We start from the raw sequence: 18,683 nt of genomic DNA, 5'->3' as shown, positions 1-18,683 counted from the left end.
AACACACACACACACACACACACACACACACTGTCACACACACATACACACACAGACACACAGACACACAGACACACACACACACACACACACACACACACACACACACACACACAACCTACGACAAAGTCCGTTTTCGTCCGGAGTGCAGGGAGCCTTTATGATTGGTTTCCGAATTGTACCATCGGGATTGACAGCGGGCAGTTGGGAGTGGTGCAGCAATCTGTCACATACATGATACCATCAATGACAGAAAACATAACTACCTTAAACTGTCGCACGTGCTGCGCTTGCTTGTTATTCTGTCGGCCACCTTTGAGGTTGACTGCGTAAGAGGGACAGTATTTCTTGTGAACACGATTCGGCTCACTATCTTCGACCCGGTGTAACACGAGAAAATTACTCCCACGAGATTTTTACTCCGGAGTAAACATTTCGTACGAAAAAGTTACTCCCTTTACGAAAAAAGCACTCCCCCATTACACGAGAAAATTACTCCCCAAGACAGGTGAGTTCCGAGTAAACATTTCGTACAAAAATGTTACTCCCCTGACGAATAAAAAACGAATAAATTACTTCACCCCAACACAAGCAATTTAACTTCCCATGCCAGGTGTGCGAAATTTTTTACTTCCTTGTCCCCTGTTAGTCTTGGTGGTGGAAGGGGTGGAAGGAGGGTAGCGCGACATTCGTGTGCGCGAGATCACTTATTGGCATTATCCCTTCGCCCGCATCCCATTTTTGCGTACGAGATTTTTACTGGAAGTAAATAAAATGGGGAGTAAAAATTTTGTGGAGGGAGTAATTTCTTCGTGCCTTGGGGAGTTCTTTTCTCGTACAAAAAGTGTACTCGAAGTAAGAATTTCGTACGAAATATTTACTCCGGAGTAAATTTTTCGTGGAGTAAAAATTTCGTGTTACACCGGTCAGGCTTTTTACCCGAGATAAGGCCCCCCTCCACCAGGACACATTCCAAATATCAACAGGCAGGATGCTTCCTGTGCAGTTTTTGCGTAAATTAACCCTGAAAAGCTACACTTTGTGTGTCAATCTGTCATAATGTAAGCTTCAGTAACATCAGAGAAAACCTCAACGTTCAGATCACTTTCCTCCGTCTACGGTCAGCCCTCCGGACGGCCAGCCTAACAGGGCGCGTAACCAGGGCTCTCCTGGTTGGTCAGGGGAGTAAAATAAGCAACAACAAAACAAAAACACAAAACAACATGAGAAGATATTCAGCATTTGTAACCTGCATTGCAACTCCTCTCCTCGCTTGGCAGGGTAGAGGAAGATCTCCTTGTACCTCAGGCGTCGACAGAAACAGAGTGGCCCGAGTCCTCTTTTCCTCCGGTCCGTTCTCTTCCTTCTCCCCCTCCTCCTCCTCCTCCTGTTGCTGCTGTCTGCACCCACATATTAAAGGTACTGAACTTGTCAAATCCAGGTGCACGGAGCCCCTGGGGCTTTTAGTCATACCTCAGGCAGCTATCCGTTAGAAGAACTACCAAGTTTCATTGACTTGCACCCAAAGAGTCAAGAACTGCGATTTTTTTTACGAATTAATTTCGTACTCGGTCCCTGCTGGTCTTGACCTATTTTTGGATCTAAATTTAGATCAGGTTGATCACCACATCATGCACAAAAAGACACGTCACTAAGAAACTATGTCGCCGGAATCACTCAGTTAAATCGAACTCCGACCAAACACCACATAATAACTAGGTTAATTTATGCACTCGCGTGAACAAGAAACTGTCGAGCTTCACAGATGTCCTCGTTGGGTAGTTTTGGGTTTGTTTTACTACCATAGGAGGATTTTTGAACTGTAAATGCACTCAGCTGCAACAAAAACGCAAAACGAAGGCTGTGAGCTGCACTGTGCCTTTAACACGTATCGCACATTTGAGTTTTTGATTAACTCGTCAGAGCCTCCAAACCCTGAGAAACCTCCAGTGTAACTATTAGGAATGTTAAGTGCAGCAACTGGTGTTTTCCTGTTGCATTATCTTAAATGTAACGGCACACGCGCATTTAGCTATCTCGAACAAGAATATGTATACATACTTGTTAATAACTTTATTCAGACCAGGAAACAATATACGAGTAGCAGCAACACAGTTATACGAGAGTGTCTGTAATGGCACTTTCAGTGCGGAGACATTTTGATAATTATCATCAGAAACGCATCTGGCACGTTATAAAGGATACCCATCTACTTTCTAGGCTTCCCGTCTCCAACCTTGAAAGTCCAAATAATGGTGTACTCGCCTTTGGCTATTGATTCTGAATATTTACTAGCCACAGCAAACTTCAGCAAACTTCACCAGCAAAGCAACAATTTGTTTCAGGAACTTTACTCGCATTTGGCGAGTAGATGAACTTTCTACTCGCCAGTTACATGTTTCTACTCGCCATAGCGAGTAAAATACTCGCCACTTTCAGAATCTCTGGAGCTTGATGTCGTCAGCAAAGTCATCCCACGAAATCCCACGAACTCTCCACCTACGCCGGTAATCAGGAGGCCCTTGCTCCTGGATGAAAAATGCGTGCACCTTACCTGCTTGGTCATCCTCGTTGACTGGTGGCCCGCAGGGTTCCTCGTCGCCAAAAATTCTCCCCTGTCTGTCGCACATCCGATCAATGTTACAGGCTTCTGTCGGGAAATAACCAACACAAGGACAGCCATTTAGGGTTTGTCTGTCGTTTTTCTCTCTTTTTTATTTTTCCTTTTTCTTTTTTTAGTGGGGTGCTGCTAGTCAAGGTGGGTATCAACAGTTTTTATCCAGTAAAGTTCAATTTGATTTCGTTTTACTCACTTCCTTTCGCCCTTTGCTTACTTTTTTGCTAAACGGGGGGGGGGGGGGGGGGGGAGGGGGAAGGGGGGAGGGGGGGGGGGCTTTGGGTCACAGCAGGTTTTTTTTTGGCGAGGGTACAATGACTTCTTGAGATGGAAATATGTTTCGCTCTTATTGTTCCCCTCTCCCTCCGTGAAAGCGATAGTGACACATTCATGTATACAGATCAACACAGAACAAAAGAGAAAGAAATGCCAAGCTTACTTTCAGATTCCTGGATCACCGAAAAGGATTTCCTTGAAAGAAGCTTACGCAGTTCTTGGTTCTTCTCTCCTTCAGTAAGCTGAAACGAACGAACACACACACACACACACACACACACACACACACACACACACACGCACGCACGCACGCACGCTCGCATGCAAAATCACACACACACACACACACACACACACACACACACACACACAGATCACAGTCTCAACTGTCTAACAGCCAAAAACAGGGTTCATTTCAAAACTGACATCATTTTGTCTTTTTTCTTCCAGCTATTAGTATTACCCCGGCTCTAGTCTTCTTCCCGGCACCACCCACACACCCACGCCTGTATACAGGGGTACACCCGGGTGCATTATTGTTATGAAGCTTTTCGCCGATCTCACGTGATACTCAGCGACATCGGTGAAATTTGATACTTTTCGATCCCCTTTTCTATTGTCCTAAGCCATGATATTCGAATCAGTGTTGCAATTTTTATGAAAGAATTGAGAAATTCATCAAGTCCTCCTGACAAACCGCGTTTTGGATATCTCTGAAGGGAAGCAACGCTGAGGTGAGTCACGCGCTTGGCGCGGGATTGAGCTGTATTGTACTTTCCTACAGGAAATGCACCCGGGCGCATTCCCTTACAGGAAAAACGCCTACAGGAAGTGCGCCTACAGAGAATGCACCCACTTTTGGTCGACATTGACCCCTTCTGCGACAGTAAGCACTGAGCTTTTGTAAAGTATCTAAGACATAAAATTAAAAAAACAAGAAAGGTAAGTTGTTGGAACGTTTGTTACGTTCCAACAACTTACCTTTCTTGTTTTTTTATTTTGAATTTTGGAACGTTGGCAGTCTCTTTGTTTTTGGATTTATTTTATCTCAGATATATTTATACTCAATGGTATTAAGTGACTCACTGAAAGAAAGACAGCAATGATGGTCATGCCGAGAGGTGTCTGCGAGGCACATTGCGAATCCAGCCTGGAAGGTTGGTCAGGGCCGTCAGCCGGCTTCCAGAAATCACGCCGCACGTGCACAAGGTGAATCTGACCAAAACAATGACAAAATATGTGCGCTTGTCGTGAGTGCTTGGTTGTGCAAGTCGAGTATGTTTTCAAGTAATTTAAAAATGACGCCAGATAAGTTGCAGGGAATGAATATCGAAGGTCAGTGGAATCGTGTCGTGAAAAATACATGTTAGTCAAGCACTTCTCTTTGCTAGCAGTTGACAGTCTCATCGTCGTCATCATCATTCCCTTGACTTTTAACAATCATCTGGGGGACGTGAGGGCAGGAGTATATATGAGAATTGTGAGCCACATATTCGCAGCTGGCAAGGTTTCTAGACTGTGAATGAACAACAAGATAACACAAACCTCTCCATCGTAGCGCTTGCCCTGCAGAAGGTGTTCAGAGGACTCACTGCCCGCCTTGCCCGCGTGGAACTGCACGCTTTTAAACACATACAGCGAGGATCCGGGCACGGCACAACTGAACGGCACGTCTTTCAGCACCAGGGGGATGTTGTAGTCTCTCGCGTTTACTTTGAACTCTGGATAAAGACCTAGAGGAGAAGTATTTCCAGCATTAAAGATAAATTAATTCCTTCCGTTTTAATGAGAGATTTTTTTTTTTTTTGGCTGAAATAATTTCAAAACGGACACCGACTTCATCTGCAAAATTCATTCCGGCAACATTATCCCGTCTAAAGCGCTGGGTGGCAGCCAATCTGTTGGTGAATTATGTTTCCAAGAGCAAGGACGTGTTTTTAATCCAAAACGGTATACGCGATAATCTACATGGGCAAGAAATGAATGTATCTTTAACCCGCCTTTGGGACAGAACGCTGAATTGAGGAAGTAAAATCAAAAAGAGAGAGAGAAAGAGAGAGAGAGACAGAGAGAGACAGAGACAGAGACAGAGAGACAGACAGAGACAGACAGACACAGACAGACAGACTAACAGACAGAGAGAGTGGGAGAGACAGGCAGACACAAAGGCATATAGAGTGACAGACAAACAGAGACAAGGACAGACAGATAGATAGACAGACAGACAGGCAGAGACAGACAGACAGACAGACAGACAGACAGACAGAGTGGGAGAGAGAGAGAAAGAGAGAGAGAAAGAGAGACAGAGAGAGAAAATGAGAGAGATATAGACTGAGACAGAGGGACAAAGCAAAAGAGACAGACAGACAGACATGGTGGGAGAGATACAGGGAGGGAGAGAGAGAGAGAGACACACACACAGACATATAGACAGAGAGAGACAGAGAAGCTCGATCGATCGCACCACTGTTTTTCAGCGTCCCCTCTACTTCCATGTCTTTGTTGAGGTACTCAGGCGTAAACTGCTTGGGGGGGCACACGGCTTTAATGATTGGAATGTCGACCGGGGACTGAAAACTTCCTCCGCAACAACGACTGTTTCCCAAGCCCGCCCTCTGCGACAAACATGATAATTTGAATGTCATCAGATAGGGGGTAAGAGGTGTTGACTGCACGCAGGTGGGATTAAACGTTCATTTTAAAATACGCTCAGCTGCTTTAGCAATTACTGGTAACTTTTCTTCGTTGTATTGCATGACCAGGTAAACCTGTAAATGAAGCCAAATGTTGGTTTATTTTTTATTTTTAGGACAGCTTATTTCATCATTTCAATTTATCATACACTGATCACAAGTATGATTTCCCAAGGGCAGTTTGGCAGCTATTTCCTATACCCCTAAGGCCCGGCGCTCACCTATGCACAGGCGGAAGGTATCGTCCACTGGACTACTACTATCACAGAAAGACTACAAGGTACGTCACTCACCTTCGAGTCTTCTGTGTTCTTAGAGTCGCTTCCTGGGGAAAAAAATTGTCAGTCAAGACGGTTTGCCTCTTCCTACAGTCTGTGTAAGGTCAAATAAATACAGTTGAATGATTGTTTGAACTATTATGTGCCTTTAGTTTTCAGCTTCCGTCCGGTGCAGGTTGTTTTTAACCATCATTTGGACGAATCTTCGTTTGCGAGCCGCTAATATCCACTTTGCGTCAAATCATGCATCCGCACCGAATATGCATACCAGCGCTCATTGGTTAATAACAGGATATTCGATGATATTTCCCCGTGGGTAGCTTCCCTTTGCTGCACAATATTTACATATGTTTTAGACCAATGAGCGCTGGTATGCATATTCGGTGCGGATGCATGATTTGACGCAAAGTGGATATTAGCGGCTCGCAAACGAAGATTCGTCCAAATGATGGTTAAACAAGTCGCGTAAGGCGAAAATACAACATTTAGTCAAGTAGCTGTCGAACTCACAGAATGAAACTGAACGCAATGCCATTTTTCAGCAAGACCGTATACTCGTAGCATCGTCAGTCCACCGCTCATGGCAAAGGCAGTGAAATTGACAAGAAGAGCGGGGTAGTAGTTGCGCTAAGAAGGATAGCACGCTTTTCTGTACCTCTCTTTGTTTTAACTTTCTGAGCGTGTTTTTAATCCAAACATATCATATCTATATGTTTTTGGAATCAGGAACCGACAAGGAATAAGATGAAAGTGTTTTTAAATTGATTTCGACAATTTAATTTTGATAAGAATTTTTATATATTTAATTTTCAGAGCTTGTTTTTAATCCAAATATAACATATTTATATGTTTTTGGAATCAGAAAATGATGGAGAATAAGATGAACGTAAATTTGGATCGTTTTATAATTTTTTTTTTACAATTTTCAGATTTGTAATGACCAAAGTCATTAATTAATTTTTAAGCCACCAAGCTGAAATGCAATACCGAAGTCCGGGCTTCGTCGAAGATTACTTGACCAAAATTTCAACCAATTTGGTTGAAAAATGAGGGCGTGACAGTGCCGCCTCAACTTTCACGAAAAGCCGGATATGACGTCATCAAAGACATTTATCAAACAAGAAGAGCAAACGCTCGATCGAGTCACTTTCGCAGTTCTGAATATTATATGAGGCATCAGATGGACAGGAAGAAATTGCTATTCACAACACAATGAGTCACGTTCACATAAAATTTGAGCCCGGTCACTTTTATAGTTTCCGAGAAAAGCCCAACGTTAAGTTGTGTGTTGCCGAACAGAAAAGGCTAGTTATCTCCCTTGTTTTTCTGATAACGTTCGTAAAAGGCTACAGATGTAAATACTTTGATGTAAAGAATAATCCTACAAAGTTTCAATCACATCCGATGAACTTTGTCAAAGATATAAAATGTCTAATTTTTCCTTTGACGCTGACCTGTGACCTTGAAAAAGGTCAAAGGTCAACGAAACCATCGTTAAAGTGTAGAGGTCATTGGAGGTCACGACTAAACAAAATATGAGCCCGATCGCTTTGATAGTTTCCGAGAAAAGTCCAACGTTAAGGTGGTGTCTACGGACGGCCGGCCGGACGGCCGGCCGGCCGGACAGACTAACACTGACCGATTACATAGAGTCACTTTTTCTCAAGTGACTCAAAAAATGAAAACTATGTTCGGGGATTTCATACCCAGGAACTCTCATGTCAAATTTCATAAAGATCGGTCCAGTAGTTTAGTCTGAATCGCTCTACACACACACACACACACACACACACACACGCACATACACCACGACCCTCGTCTCGATTCCCCCCTCTACGTTAAAACATTTAGTCAAAACTTGACTAAATGTAAAAAAAACAACCTGCACCGGACGGAAGCTGAAAACTAAAGGCACATAATAGTTCAAACAATCATTCAACTGTATTTATTTGACCTTACACAGACTGTAGGAAGAGGCAAACCGTATTGAACAATATTTTTCCCCAGGAAGCGACTCCAAGAACACAGAAGACTCGAAGGTGATTGATGTACCTTGTAGTCTTTCTGTGATAGTAGTAGTCCAGTGGACGATACCTTCCGCCTGTGACCTATGTAACGCCGAGAAAATCAAGCGTCTATAGTAAACCCTCGGACTAGTGAACCCTCGGACTAGTGAACCCTCGGACTAGTGGGACGTTCCCGTAACGCCAGCAGGACAGACGACGCACTGCAGATTATTGAGTTAATTTTTTTTTCCAGCCCGCTACACGTTGCGTGAAAAGAAAACAGGCCAAGTACTCGTCATAATACCTATCGCAGCATGTAGTGTAGTGGCGACTGCGCAGATGTATTTTGCCCTTAAAGGCTACCCTCTGCTTCACTTCAGAGTACAGAACATGTCCGACACACTTATGGCGACGATACTGATTGTCCATTTCGGTGAACCGGCTCAGAGTTTCGATCTTTTCCAACGTTTTATATCCAAGATTAATCAAACGCTCGCCCAATCATTGCTTAGATATTTTCATTTCCTGAACTTTTCATGATTATTTCACTCGACTTAGTATAATAACCAAGTTTTGCTTACGGTTTACCGTTACACTTTCAGGCTCTTTGTCGTCTGCTTCTGTCAAAGGAAGATAACTCTCAAAGTGTGTCAGTTCTATCATGTCTATTACCTCCTCGCTTCTCGAGCTCCTCTTGTCGTTAAAGGCACAGTAAGCCTCCCGTAAACCATCACAGATACGGTCAGGCTTTTACACACAGTACAAACACCCTTTCATTTAAACACTCACCGATTGAAAACATCCTAGGTGCCCTCCGTAAAGAGCGAACAATTTTCAAAGAATTTATTTTTGCGTGGTTTATCTTACCCCTGAGCCATCGTGAACCCGTGTGATCCAGTTTCCCTTTTTCAAAAAATGTAGTCGTCAGTTAGTCATTTGAATGCGACTCGATGTGAGCTTATTTACAATAGCACGTTTTTATGCACGAAACAAACGGCTGTGGTTCACAAGAACTCTAGCGATGGCTTTTGACTGTTGAGAGGAACGGCGATATGCATAAACCGTCGTCTGCTACGACCCTTGCGTGACTCCTGCTTCCGGGCTTTTCATTTTTCAAACTTTCACAACTTCGAATTGTACTGATCTTGTCTTGATGAAAAAAGAATTCTTTTATGATTAAAGAATGTTTGTGTAACAAGCTGTCAATTTATTATTTAGATTTTAAAAGTTAGGTCTAGCGCAAAAACGCACCTGCACGGTCCAAAAACATTATGAGACCCGAAGGGAAGTAACTCATGTTTGACCTGAGTTCAGGATGGGTCCAAATCTGCAAAATTAATTCTTTAAAAATTGCTCGCTCTTTACGTAGGGCACCTAGGATGTTCCCGTTTGGTGAGCGTTCAAATGGAAGGGTGTTTGTACTGTGATGGTTTACGGGAGGCTTACTGTCCGGGCGTGATTTCCGGTATCATAACAGCCGTCCAGCACCAAAACGAGGGGCCATTGTTGTAGAGGACCAAGTCCACGAAAATAAATTCTTTGAAAATTTCTCACGCTCGACAGAAAGCAGCCAGGATGTTCCCGTTCGGTGAGCGTTCAAATGGAAGTATGCTTGTACTGTATGTAGACGCTCGGGGAGCTCTGTGATGGTTTACGGGAGGCTTACTGTGCCTTTAACATCGATGTTTTCTCTTTGACATTTGAAGATGAGTTTCAAAGCATAAAATGTATTGGAAATAAAACATGACATTTTCAATAACCATGAGATACAGAACCTTCAAGCGAAGTAGGGATATTTTGCTTCTGCTGTTCTCCATTTCATAAGTGAGGAGTTTGGCCTAACGAAGTCGTTTTTTCTTTTTTATCTGTATCACTAGAATAACTTTCCTCTGGAAATGCTCTGTTTCTTTGTTTGTCTGTTTGTTTGTATGCTTTTTTGTTTCTTTGTTGTTGGATAGTTTGCTTGTTTGTTGGTTGGCCTCTCTTGCTCGCGTAACTGCCATCAGGAATGCTAAACTCAATAAATAAATTAGTAAATAAATAAATAATCAATAAATAAATAATTAAATAAATAAATTATTAAATCAATAAATGATTAAATAAATAAATAAATAGATAGTGTTGACAGGCGCAGAGGTCTAGTAGATAAGATATCGGCCTCCTAATCGGAAGGTCTGAGTTCAAGTCCCGGCTGCAGTCGCCTGGTGGATTAAGGGTGGAGATTTTTCCGATCTCCCAGGTCAACTTATGTGCAGACCTGCGAGTGGCTTATCCCCCTTCGTGTGTACACGCAAGCACAAGACCAAGTGCGCACGGAAAAGATCCTATAATCTATGTCAGAGTTCGGTGGGTTAAAGAAACACAAAAATACCCAGCATGCTTCCCCCGAAAGCGGCGTATGGTTGCCTGAATGGCGGGGTAAAAACGGTCATACACGTAAAACCCAACTCGTGCAAAAACATGAGTGAACGTGAGAGTTTCAGCCCATGAACGAAGAAGAAGAAGAAAAAGTGCTGACTTTTAAGAAGCCGCCTTGGCTCTCTCCATCCACTGAGTCAAATATCCTGTTGAGGGGGTCCACACAGGCCCAGTTGGTTGGACCTAAAACAGCAGGCAGCAAACACACAATGAATGCTTTGTTATGAGTGTGTGTTTGTGTGTGTTTGTGTGTGTGTGTGTGTGTGTGTGTGTGTGTGTGTGTGTGTGTGTGCGTGCGTGTGTGTGTGAGTGAGAAAGTGTGGGGGGAGTTTTTTTCAACAACAACACCATCATCACCGATCCCTTGCCATCACCATCTCCACCACCATCATATCCTACCCAGAACTGACCACCCACTGACCGAGGCAAGATGAGTAGCCATAGTGGAAGCAGTAGCCCAGGCTGGAGTCACACTTCATGAAGTCGCGGAAGTAGGTGTAGCCTTTGCCACACCGGGGTGCCTTTCCCACGCTGCCCAGCGGATTCTTCACACTAGCGGAGGGGATGAGAACGGCGAGGACCACCCACAACACACAGGCCAAGGTGAAGAGGATATGTCCGAGCTTCGCTTCACCCTCACCATGTGTCATGGCTTCATCTCGCTACCACCCCAACAGTGGCACTCTGCTCACTTGAACAGCACGATGGACTAAAGGATATGATTAAAATAATATTCGCAATTAACTCATATCGGCGAAAAAAATCACAGGGCTGGATCGGGTGTGTGTGTGTGTGGTGGGGGGGGGGGTCTGGACCCCACTCCACCCCCTCCCCAATCCCCCACCCCTCTTACCTGGCAAATGTACCTTTTTTTAATATTTGAAAAAATACCACTTTCAAATACTGAATTTCAACACTCCACCCCTCCCCCGTGTTGCCAGCCCTGCCTCTTTTTTTGAAGCCCCTCCCTTTCAGTTTCATACACGAGCCATGTATTACGTACTATATTTTCAAAAATGCTTGCCTGATATATTATAGGGCCATTTGGTGAGGGTGTTCTTTTATCAAAAGGTAGTAACAACAACAAAAAGACTTCTGGATGTATGTGTATACTCACGGAGTTAGCTGCTTATGCCAATAGTATGGCTAGAGATTCGAACTCGATGATCACGAACTTACTTCTGCAAATACTTCCGGCCGCAAGGACATCTATAATGAAAGCTACAACTACATCAGCAATATCAAATTCCAAGCTCAATGCTTCCGAATTCAATCCTGGCACACTTTCTTTCGCAAATACAGCTGAAACATTACAGTTGTATGCTCAAAAGAAAGCTGCTGGATGAGCTCCGTGGACGCGAGACTTATCTGACCTTACAACTCGTAAATTTTGACGTCATGCTTGATGACGTCATACAAAGGGGTGAATTTATTCCAGAAGCCGGTGTAACACCGCGTTCTGACCCCCACCTGCAATGGGGCCCCGGAGGCCACTTTGGGACACCGAAGTGGCCCCCAAGAAGACCACCGGTGGGATTTTTTTAATTTAAAATAAAGAAACACATATCAAAATATTAAAACCCTGAGTCCAAAAAAAATCACATGTAAATATTAACTTGAAAGAGTTTTAACTTAAAATTTCCGTTATGTTGCTTTTGAAATGAATAGACATTTTCAACATCAAGCATCTTAGAGGTGCGGGTACAAGAAATGTTGCAATAATGTTTTTGGCAGAGTTTATACCTTACGGTGTATGCAACTTTATTCTTGACTCTGTGTTAATGTGCATTGTTAACAAGTTTACGTACTGGCACTTATGAATCCTGTTTCTCTTTGTACTTTGTTGTTGTTGTTAATTTTGTTGTTGTAAATATGTACTTGTAAGAGTTTTAACTTAAAAAATTCGTTCCGTTGCTTTTTAAATGAAAAGACATTTTCAACATCAAACATCTTAGAGGTGCGGGAACAAGAAGTCGCTAACATTTTTGGGACGAGTTTATACCATCACGGTGTTTGTAACTTTTTTACATAACTTTTTTTTGTAGGTTTACATACAGGCACTTCTGGATCCTGTTTGTTGTTGTTGTTGTTGTTGTGTTTGTTGTTGTTGTTGTTGTTGTTGTTGGGCACAGACACAAACACGAACCCACGACTTGGGACTTGACAGTGTTTGAATACTGCACTCTTATCCCCGCGGCCACTCTGCTCGCTTGAAAGTTGAATGAAAATTAGTAAAGATATAGTTTTCAGTGAGCGAAGGTTCAAACGTACAGTCGATTTCCGTGCAGCTGAGGAGCAACACAAGGGAAGTAACAACCGCATCGTGGTCCCCTGAGTGTCTGCAGTAACATCCCCGTACCAAGATGAAATGTGATGTGCAAAGTGTCTGCGACCCTGCATCTTTGCTCTCGTGCGTGTTTGTGTTTGTGACACACACACACACACACTCACTCACACGCACATGCACACACACACACACGCATGCGCACACACACACACACAGTGACACACACACACACACAAGCCACCCCCACCACCAACAATAATGTCAAAGACTGGCAGTGTCTCTCAATACGTAAGGCTGAAATAGGACATCTGTTTTGAAAACCTCATCCCCTTTTTCTACATAAATAAAAGGTAAATAAGCATACAAATAAGCAAGGACTGGGTGGCCCAGTGGTAACGCTCTTGCGCTCGGAAGCGAGAGGTTGCGAGTTCGACCCTGGGTCAGGGCAGGTTAGCTTCTTCTTCTTCTTAGCGTTAGCAATTTTCTCCCCCCTTTCCTAACCTAGGTGGTGGGTTCAAGTGCTAGTCTTTCGGATGAGACGAAAAACCAAGGTCCCTTCGTGTACACTACATTGGGGTGTGCACGTTAAAGATCCCACGATTGACAAAGGGTCTTTCCTGGCAAAATTGTATAGGCATAGATAAAAAATGTCCAACAAAATACCCGTGTGACTTGGAATAATAGGCCGTGAAAAGTAGGATATGCGCCGAAATGGTTGCGATCTGCTGGTCGATGTGAATGCGTGATGTATTGTGTAAATAATTTCATCTCACACGGCATAAATAGATCCCTGCGCCTTGAGTCCGAGTCTGGAGATACGCGCGCGATATAAGACTTCATATATAACATATAACAAAAACGCTCCACTCCAACCATATTCCGTGTACACTAAGGCAACAACCCGGCCCAACAAAATCTTTACTTCCATCCCCATTTTGAAATGCCGCAACAACAGACTTCCAGAACTATAACACAATCATATGTGTTCTCTGTTTGCATGTCTGTCCTGTGTTTTGTCCCCCAATATAGCATATTAACTCTACCTTTCCCAAGATAGGCCAATTGGTCCTAAGAGGACGTTAAAACTAATTAGTCAGATTCAAGAAAGATATACAAAGACAGATTCAAGAAAGGTATGCATAGTCAGATTCAAGAATGATACACAGACACTGAGACAGATTCAAGAAAGATTCACACAAAAACAGATTCTAGAAAGATATACAACAGATTCAAGAAAGATACACAAAGGCAGATGCAATAAAGATACATAAAGATAGACTGATTCAAGAAAGATATACAAAAACAGATTCAAGAAAGGTACACAAAGACAAATTCAGTAAAAGAAAATGTCAGCAACAAGTTATTCCATTCAATGAATTCCAAACCAAGGGAAATGCACGCTCTGTGATGTTTATTTACACAACATGAAAATATGACTTGCAAGAACATGCTTCACAATATCACATACATAAATTAATATGCAAGACAATTCTAGTTCTAATGAAACATACAAAAAAATATACCCCCAACCCCACCCCCACCCCCAAAACTAATAAAATGGCAAATCAGAGGCCTTACCTATCATCTACAGAATTAGTTTTTTTTAATTTTAATCGGAAAAAATCAAAAGCGCCATTCTTTAAATCTGAAAATATCATATCTTCAATGATTATATTTTTCACATTCAGGTCTTTTACAGTACATGTACAAACTTATAACCTACATTGTACAGAGAATTAAATCACCAGATGTAGGCAGTAACAGATAGTAGAGTCACCATGTAATTTAGCTGATCTTAAATACTGAATTATTCATCCTAATCACAAGTCATAGTTGTTTTTGTTCACATGCAGTCACAAACAGACTCTACAACACTATAACAACAACAACAAATTGAGCAGTGAATCAGATAACCTGCAAGGTCAGTTGATATCAAAGCAATATATGTACATCATATAATATGCTCGCCTACGGTCCCTTTACTATCTGTGACGAGGGTTCATTCCAAGAATATTTCTTCCCTGAAACACAAAAAGAGTTTTGCAATGCAACTATAAAGCACATGAAAAAACAAACAACCAAACATACAAAGTTGTTTTTCAAGGAGCACTTGTTTGCGGAAGTGAGGTTTCATTGTACATTCTCCTCACATCAAATGTTTTCTTTCTTAAATCCCCGAAAAATATATTCAAAAGTACATGTAACACAATATACTTTTTAGCTAATTACTACCATACAATATTCCATAACAAGAAAACAAAACAATACTGAGTAATGGTGATGAAACCTTATCAAGCATTTCGTTAACTAAACTTAACTGCTGTATTTTATCAGGTGTACGATGAGAAGAGAAATGAAAACTAACAAAACTGGAGGGGAATTCTATGCTTTCTGTGACCTTGGTTCAAAGATTCATTTTGGTGACAGTAAAAAAAAAAGTATTTGATTTGTGTCTTGCCTAGAAGTCATCAAACCATAGAACCATAAATAAAGTTCTAAAGCTACAAGGTAGAAAACCATTTGAAAAAACTCATATACATGTTCCACTTCTTCCTAGAACACCAGGCATGGGAATTCCAAAATAGAAAAAAACTCTGAAAATAGGCCGAGGTCCAGGGGCCACCTAGGCCCCGGCGGGGTACGGGGACAGAGCCTCGTTTGGGGGACCAGGGAGGCAAAGTCCCCCGGAAGGAAAACTAATTTTAGCATTTTAGACCAATATTTTGACAATTCCAATGCCTGAACACACAACAGAAAAGAGAACAAGAAAAAATTGCAGTCACACTTTGTAACTTACCATAATACACATCCCCCACAGTCCCTCTGTCATTACTGTGCTCATTTGAGAAGACTGAAAATAGAAAATACAAAATAAAGCTGTGGTTTTTTCTGAAGACAATTGAGAAAGTCTTTAAGCAAATCTTTAAGTGATTATAAAGTGACTTTTCTCGAACCAGCACTGCGCAAATATTCTTCATGGCAAATTCATAGTGCAAGTACAATTCATTTCACCTTCTGGCACAGGTACAGGGTGCAATGTATTGGTACATGTAGTTTCCAGTATTTTACTATAGTGGAACCTCCCATAACGACCCCTTGTAAGAGCGACAGCTTCCGTTTTCTGACCAAATTTCTGTGCACGGATGCCTTTCACACTGTAATTAACCTCCGAATGGCGATGCCCTCCATTTTTAGACAACTGACCTACTAACAAAGGGTCAATAACAACTCTGACCTTTTTAACCAAAGTTCATAATTAACCAGCACACGCCCCTCATTAGTCATGGATCGAGGACAGAACATCAGGTCTGGTAGTCAGTGGTGCGTGCAAAGTAAGTCTTGGTCTGCTAGTCGGTCTAATTGCTTAACATCTCCCCTGCAGGTCTTTACTATTGCTTGCGCCTTGGTTTTGACTGTTGCAAAATATACCGGCCTTCAGCTGACCCCGCCCAAGCCTTTGCTTTCAAATTTGAAAGAACCGCTCTCGGATCAGGGTAAGGGGAGGGAGAGAGGGGATGGGAGTGAGAAAGTACGCGCAATTCGAAAAACAACTCAATAATGAAAACATGGATGCTACCCAGAGACCAGTTTTATTTATATGTTATGCAGTTTGCGCTCGATGATACCCTTTTCTTTTAAAACTATGCAGATGGGAGCCAAAATTCCCTGGCAGTGATCGCTAAGCATGTGTCTTTTTCTAAACTCACCTGACCTCAAGCCAAACTCATGTGACCTTGGTCAAAACACATTGTAAGCGATCACTGCGGCCCAGCGATCATTGCCACAATGAATCGTGAACTCCGATAAATATCATCACATTAAGCGCACACTAGATAACATACACATCCGAGTTAGATGTGGGGTTCATGCTTCACTTTGAAAAGCTTGCCTCTATGTCTGTTGTTTTGCCTCGCTTTAACAAGCTTCCTTCGATGTCTGGGACGCTAACTCTGCCACACCGCTCGATAATCCTGACAGAGTTATTTCCGGAAAAAGTCTATTACAGAAAATTTTGAAAACGAGGGGATGGTCTTAAAAGGGGGAGTCCACGCTAACTAGCAGCAGCTCTTACATTTCTGACAGCCTTGCCAAAGGTCTGAAGGTTATCCAGGCGACGGTCCAAGAACTGCCAAGTGTCGCTCTTGTCTTCCGTCCTATCCTGCAGCATGTAGATCTCTGTGGCTTTGTAGACACCAGCCAGTGACACTCGTTTAGTGTACCAGTTGAACTGTTGGGAAAAAAGCAAACAAAGCATGCAATGAAAGACTTCCCTCATAAATCTAAAAATGTATTGCATCAGATTTGTGTGTAACATTAGGATCCTACAAAAATCTAAAAAAATCAGCTATGTTCGGGGAGTTGGGGTTATACCTGCCATGTTGAGAATTGTAACTAAAACTTGTCACGCCACCATTCCCCCCCCCCCCCCCCTCCCTTCCCCTCTTAAAAAGATAAAGAAAAAAGCTAGGCATATACAGAGGTAAGGTCTAACATGGCCTTTTGAACGCCTCTCAAAAGCGACCACCTGCCCACAACAAGTTTTTCTTCTATTCACCTTGCGATAGCGACCATGTGTCAATAACCACCACTTTTAGGTTTAATTGTAATCCTTAGTTGTCAGTGACCGCAGAACAGATCTTCATGCTGAATGAAACTCAGGCACTGTGAGCACATACTGAAGAACAAACTACAGAAAGAGCAGCATCATGGAACTCACGTCAACAGAGCGATCTCCAGCGTAGTACCAGATTTCATCCACAAGGTTTGAAAGGTTGGTCCATGACTCTGGAGCATTTTGAGGTAGGGCCTGAATGGCCATGGCTTGTGACCATGTGTCGATGTACGGTAGAATCATCGTCAGTCGCGTTTCCACTGCTTCCCTGACAAACTCACGCGTCTTGGGCTTCCTGATGCACAACAGACACAGAAGGAATGGTAGCTTAAATAAGATTCTGTAGGTTCTCTTCTTACCGTCTTTACATGCAAAGTTTAATTAACAGACATCTGTACTGTAAATAAACACACACAATTAGTCTTTTTCTTCTGCATTCAAATGTAGCACACAGTCAATCTATCAGATACAAACAAATAAGATCTCTGGAATTTTGATTTTAGATTAAATTCAGATCTACCATGATGTAAAGCTCAGGAACTGCGATAGCCACCACTCCTTGCGTGTTTACTATCACAAGAACAACTGACGTTGTAATAAAAACTCTAGTCAAGAATGTTGCAGTTCTGTTCACAAACGGAGGTATCTAGAATGTTTACCATTAAAAGGTGGTTATGGGACAGGATTTGTGACTGGAGTGACTGCATATATAGCTCCACATTGTTACATTTACCAACTACACCCATCGGGCAGGGATTAAACTAAGAAACCAGTCCAACAATGGAATATAAAGTGCACACTCACTCCTCTCCCAGCTCTTTCACTTCCTCCGCCAGTTGTTCCGCCAGTTCCTGATTGCATGTGGCATAAAAGAAATGCACCAGCTCTGCACCTCCGCGGGGAAACATGCCGTGGGAGATGGAAGGGAATCCCTCCTTTTCTGCACCTATGTAAAGAAAATTACAAAGAAGATTACAAAGAAGATTACAAAGAAGACTACAAAGAAGATTACAGGACTACAGGGATTCATCTATGCCAAACCACTTCCTGGAGATCAGGAAAATTAGCGATGGTTTAATTATGTGTGGCCAACAACTCCAGCTGCACATGGTTCCTTCCCGCTTTCCCGCCATGAGTTTAGGAGTAGAACCTAGAACTGAGTGTATGCTGTTTATCAACACATAAAGAGTACAACATTTTTACATTAATGATTTGAATGCAAAGAATTACAGGATGCAAGGTATTCAAGCTGATACTTGATCATGCAGCCTATTCAGAAAATGATTTTCCAGAAGACCATATCGTCGATGTAATTCACAAACCTCTTATCTCAATTTTTGAGGTTTTGGAACTAAAACAATAGCAGACCTGTTTACCCTAAACCCAAGGCAAGAGTACTTTCCCAAAAAGTTGAGTGTATTTTTCAAAATGTTGGTGTACTTTACAAGCAAAGCCATATGGACTAGGGAAAATGTACGCGTGGGTGCAAACGTGTT

The 18,683-nt window shown here is 42.4% G+C and overlaps 1 protein-coding gene across 3 annotated transcripts in view; it reads right to left on the bottom strand.

Moving 5' to 3' along the window:
* Positions 1–11,672, bottom strand: part of LOC138973247 (putative carbonic anhydrase 1) — a 13,341-nt gene extending 1,669 nt beyond the window's left edge. The window contains exons 1-10 of one of the 3 annotated variants that reach the window (XR_011457943.1): positions 11,406–11,672; positions 10,710–10,997; positions 10,389–10,471; positions 5,358–5,508; positions 4,439–4,626; positions 3,980–4,108; positions 3,057–3,135; positions 2,555–2,650; positions 1,250–1,400; positions 119–223 (exon numbers count right to left, since the gene is read on the bottom strand). Coding sequence is in view for 2 of the 3 variants with exons in the window: in XM_070345973.1 (XP_070202074.1) it covers positions 123–223; positions 1,250–1,400; positions 2,555–2,650; positions 3,057–3,135; positions 3,980–4,108; positions 4,439–4,626; positions 5,358–5,508; positions 10,389–10,471; positions 10,710–10,938 (1,207 nt within the window). In the remaining variant the exon portion in view is untranslated. The remainder of the gene's footprint in view (positions 1–118; positions 224–1,249; positions 1,401–2,554; positions 2,651–3,056; positions 3,136–3,979; positions 4,109–4,438; positions 4,627–5,357; positions 5,509–10,388; positions 10,472–10,709; positions 10,998–11,405) is intronic. The other 2 variants (XM_070345973.1, XM_070345977.1) reach the window with 2 other exon arrangements.
* Positions 11,673–18,683: the final 7,011 nt, after the last annotated feature.

Source organism: Littorina saxatilis, linkage group LG1 (assembly GCF_037325665.1).
Source record: "Littorina saxatilis isolate snail1 linkage group LG1, US_GU_Lsax_2.0, whole genome shotgun sequence".
Taxonomy (NCBI): Eukaryota; Metazoa; Mollusca; class Gastropoda; order Littorinimorpha; family Littorinidae; genus Littorina; species Littorina saxatilis.
Note: the sequence above shows the minus strand (reverse complement) of the source record. Positions and strands in the feature narration are given on the sequence as shown.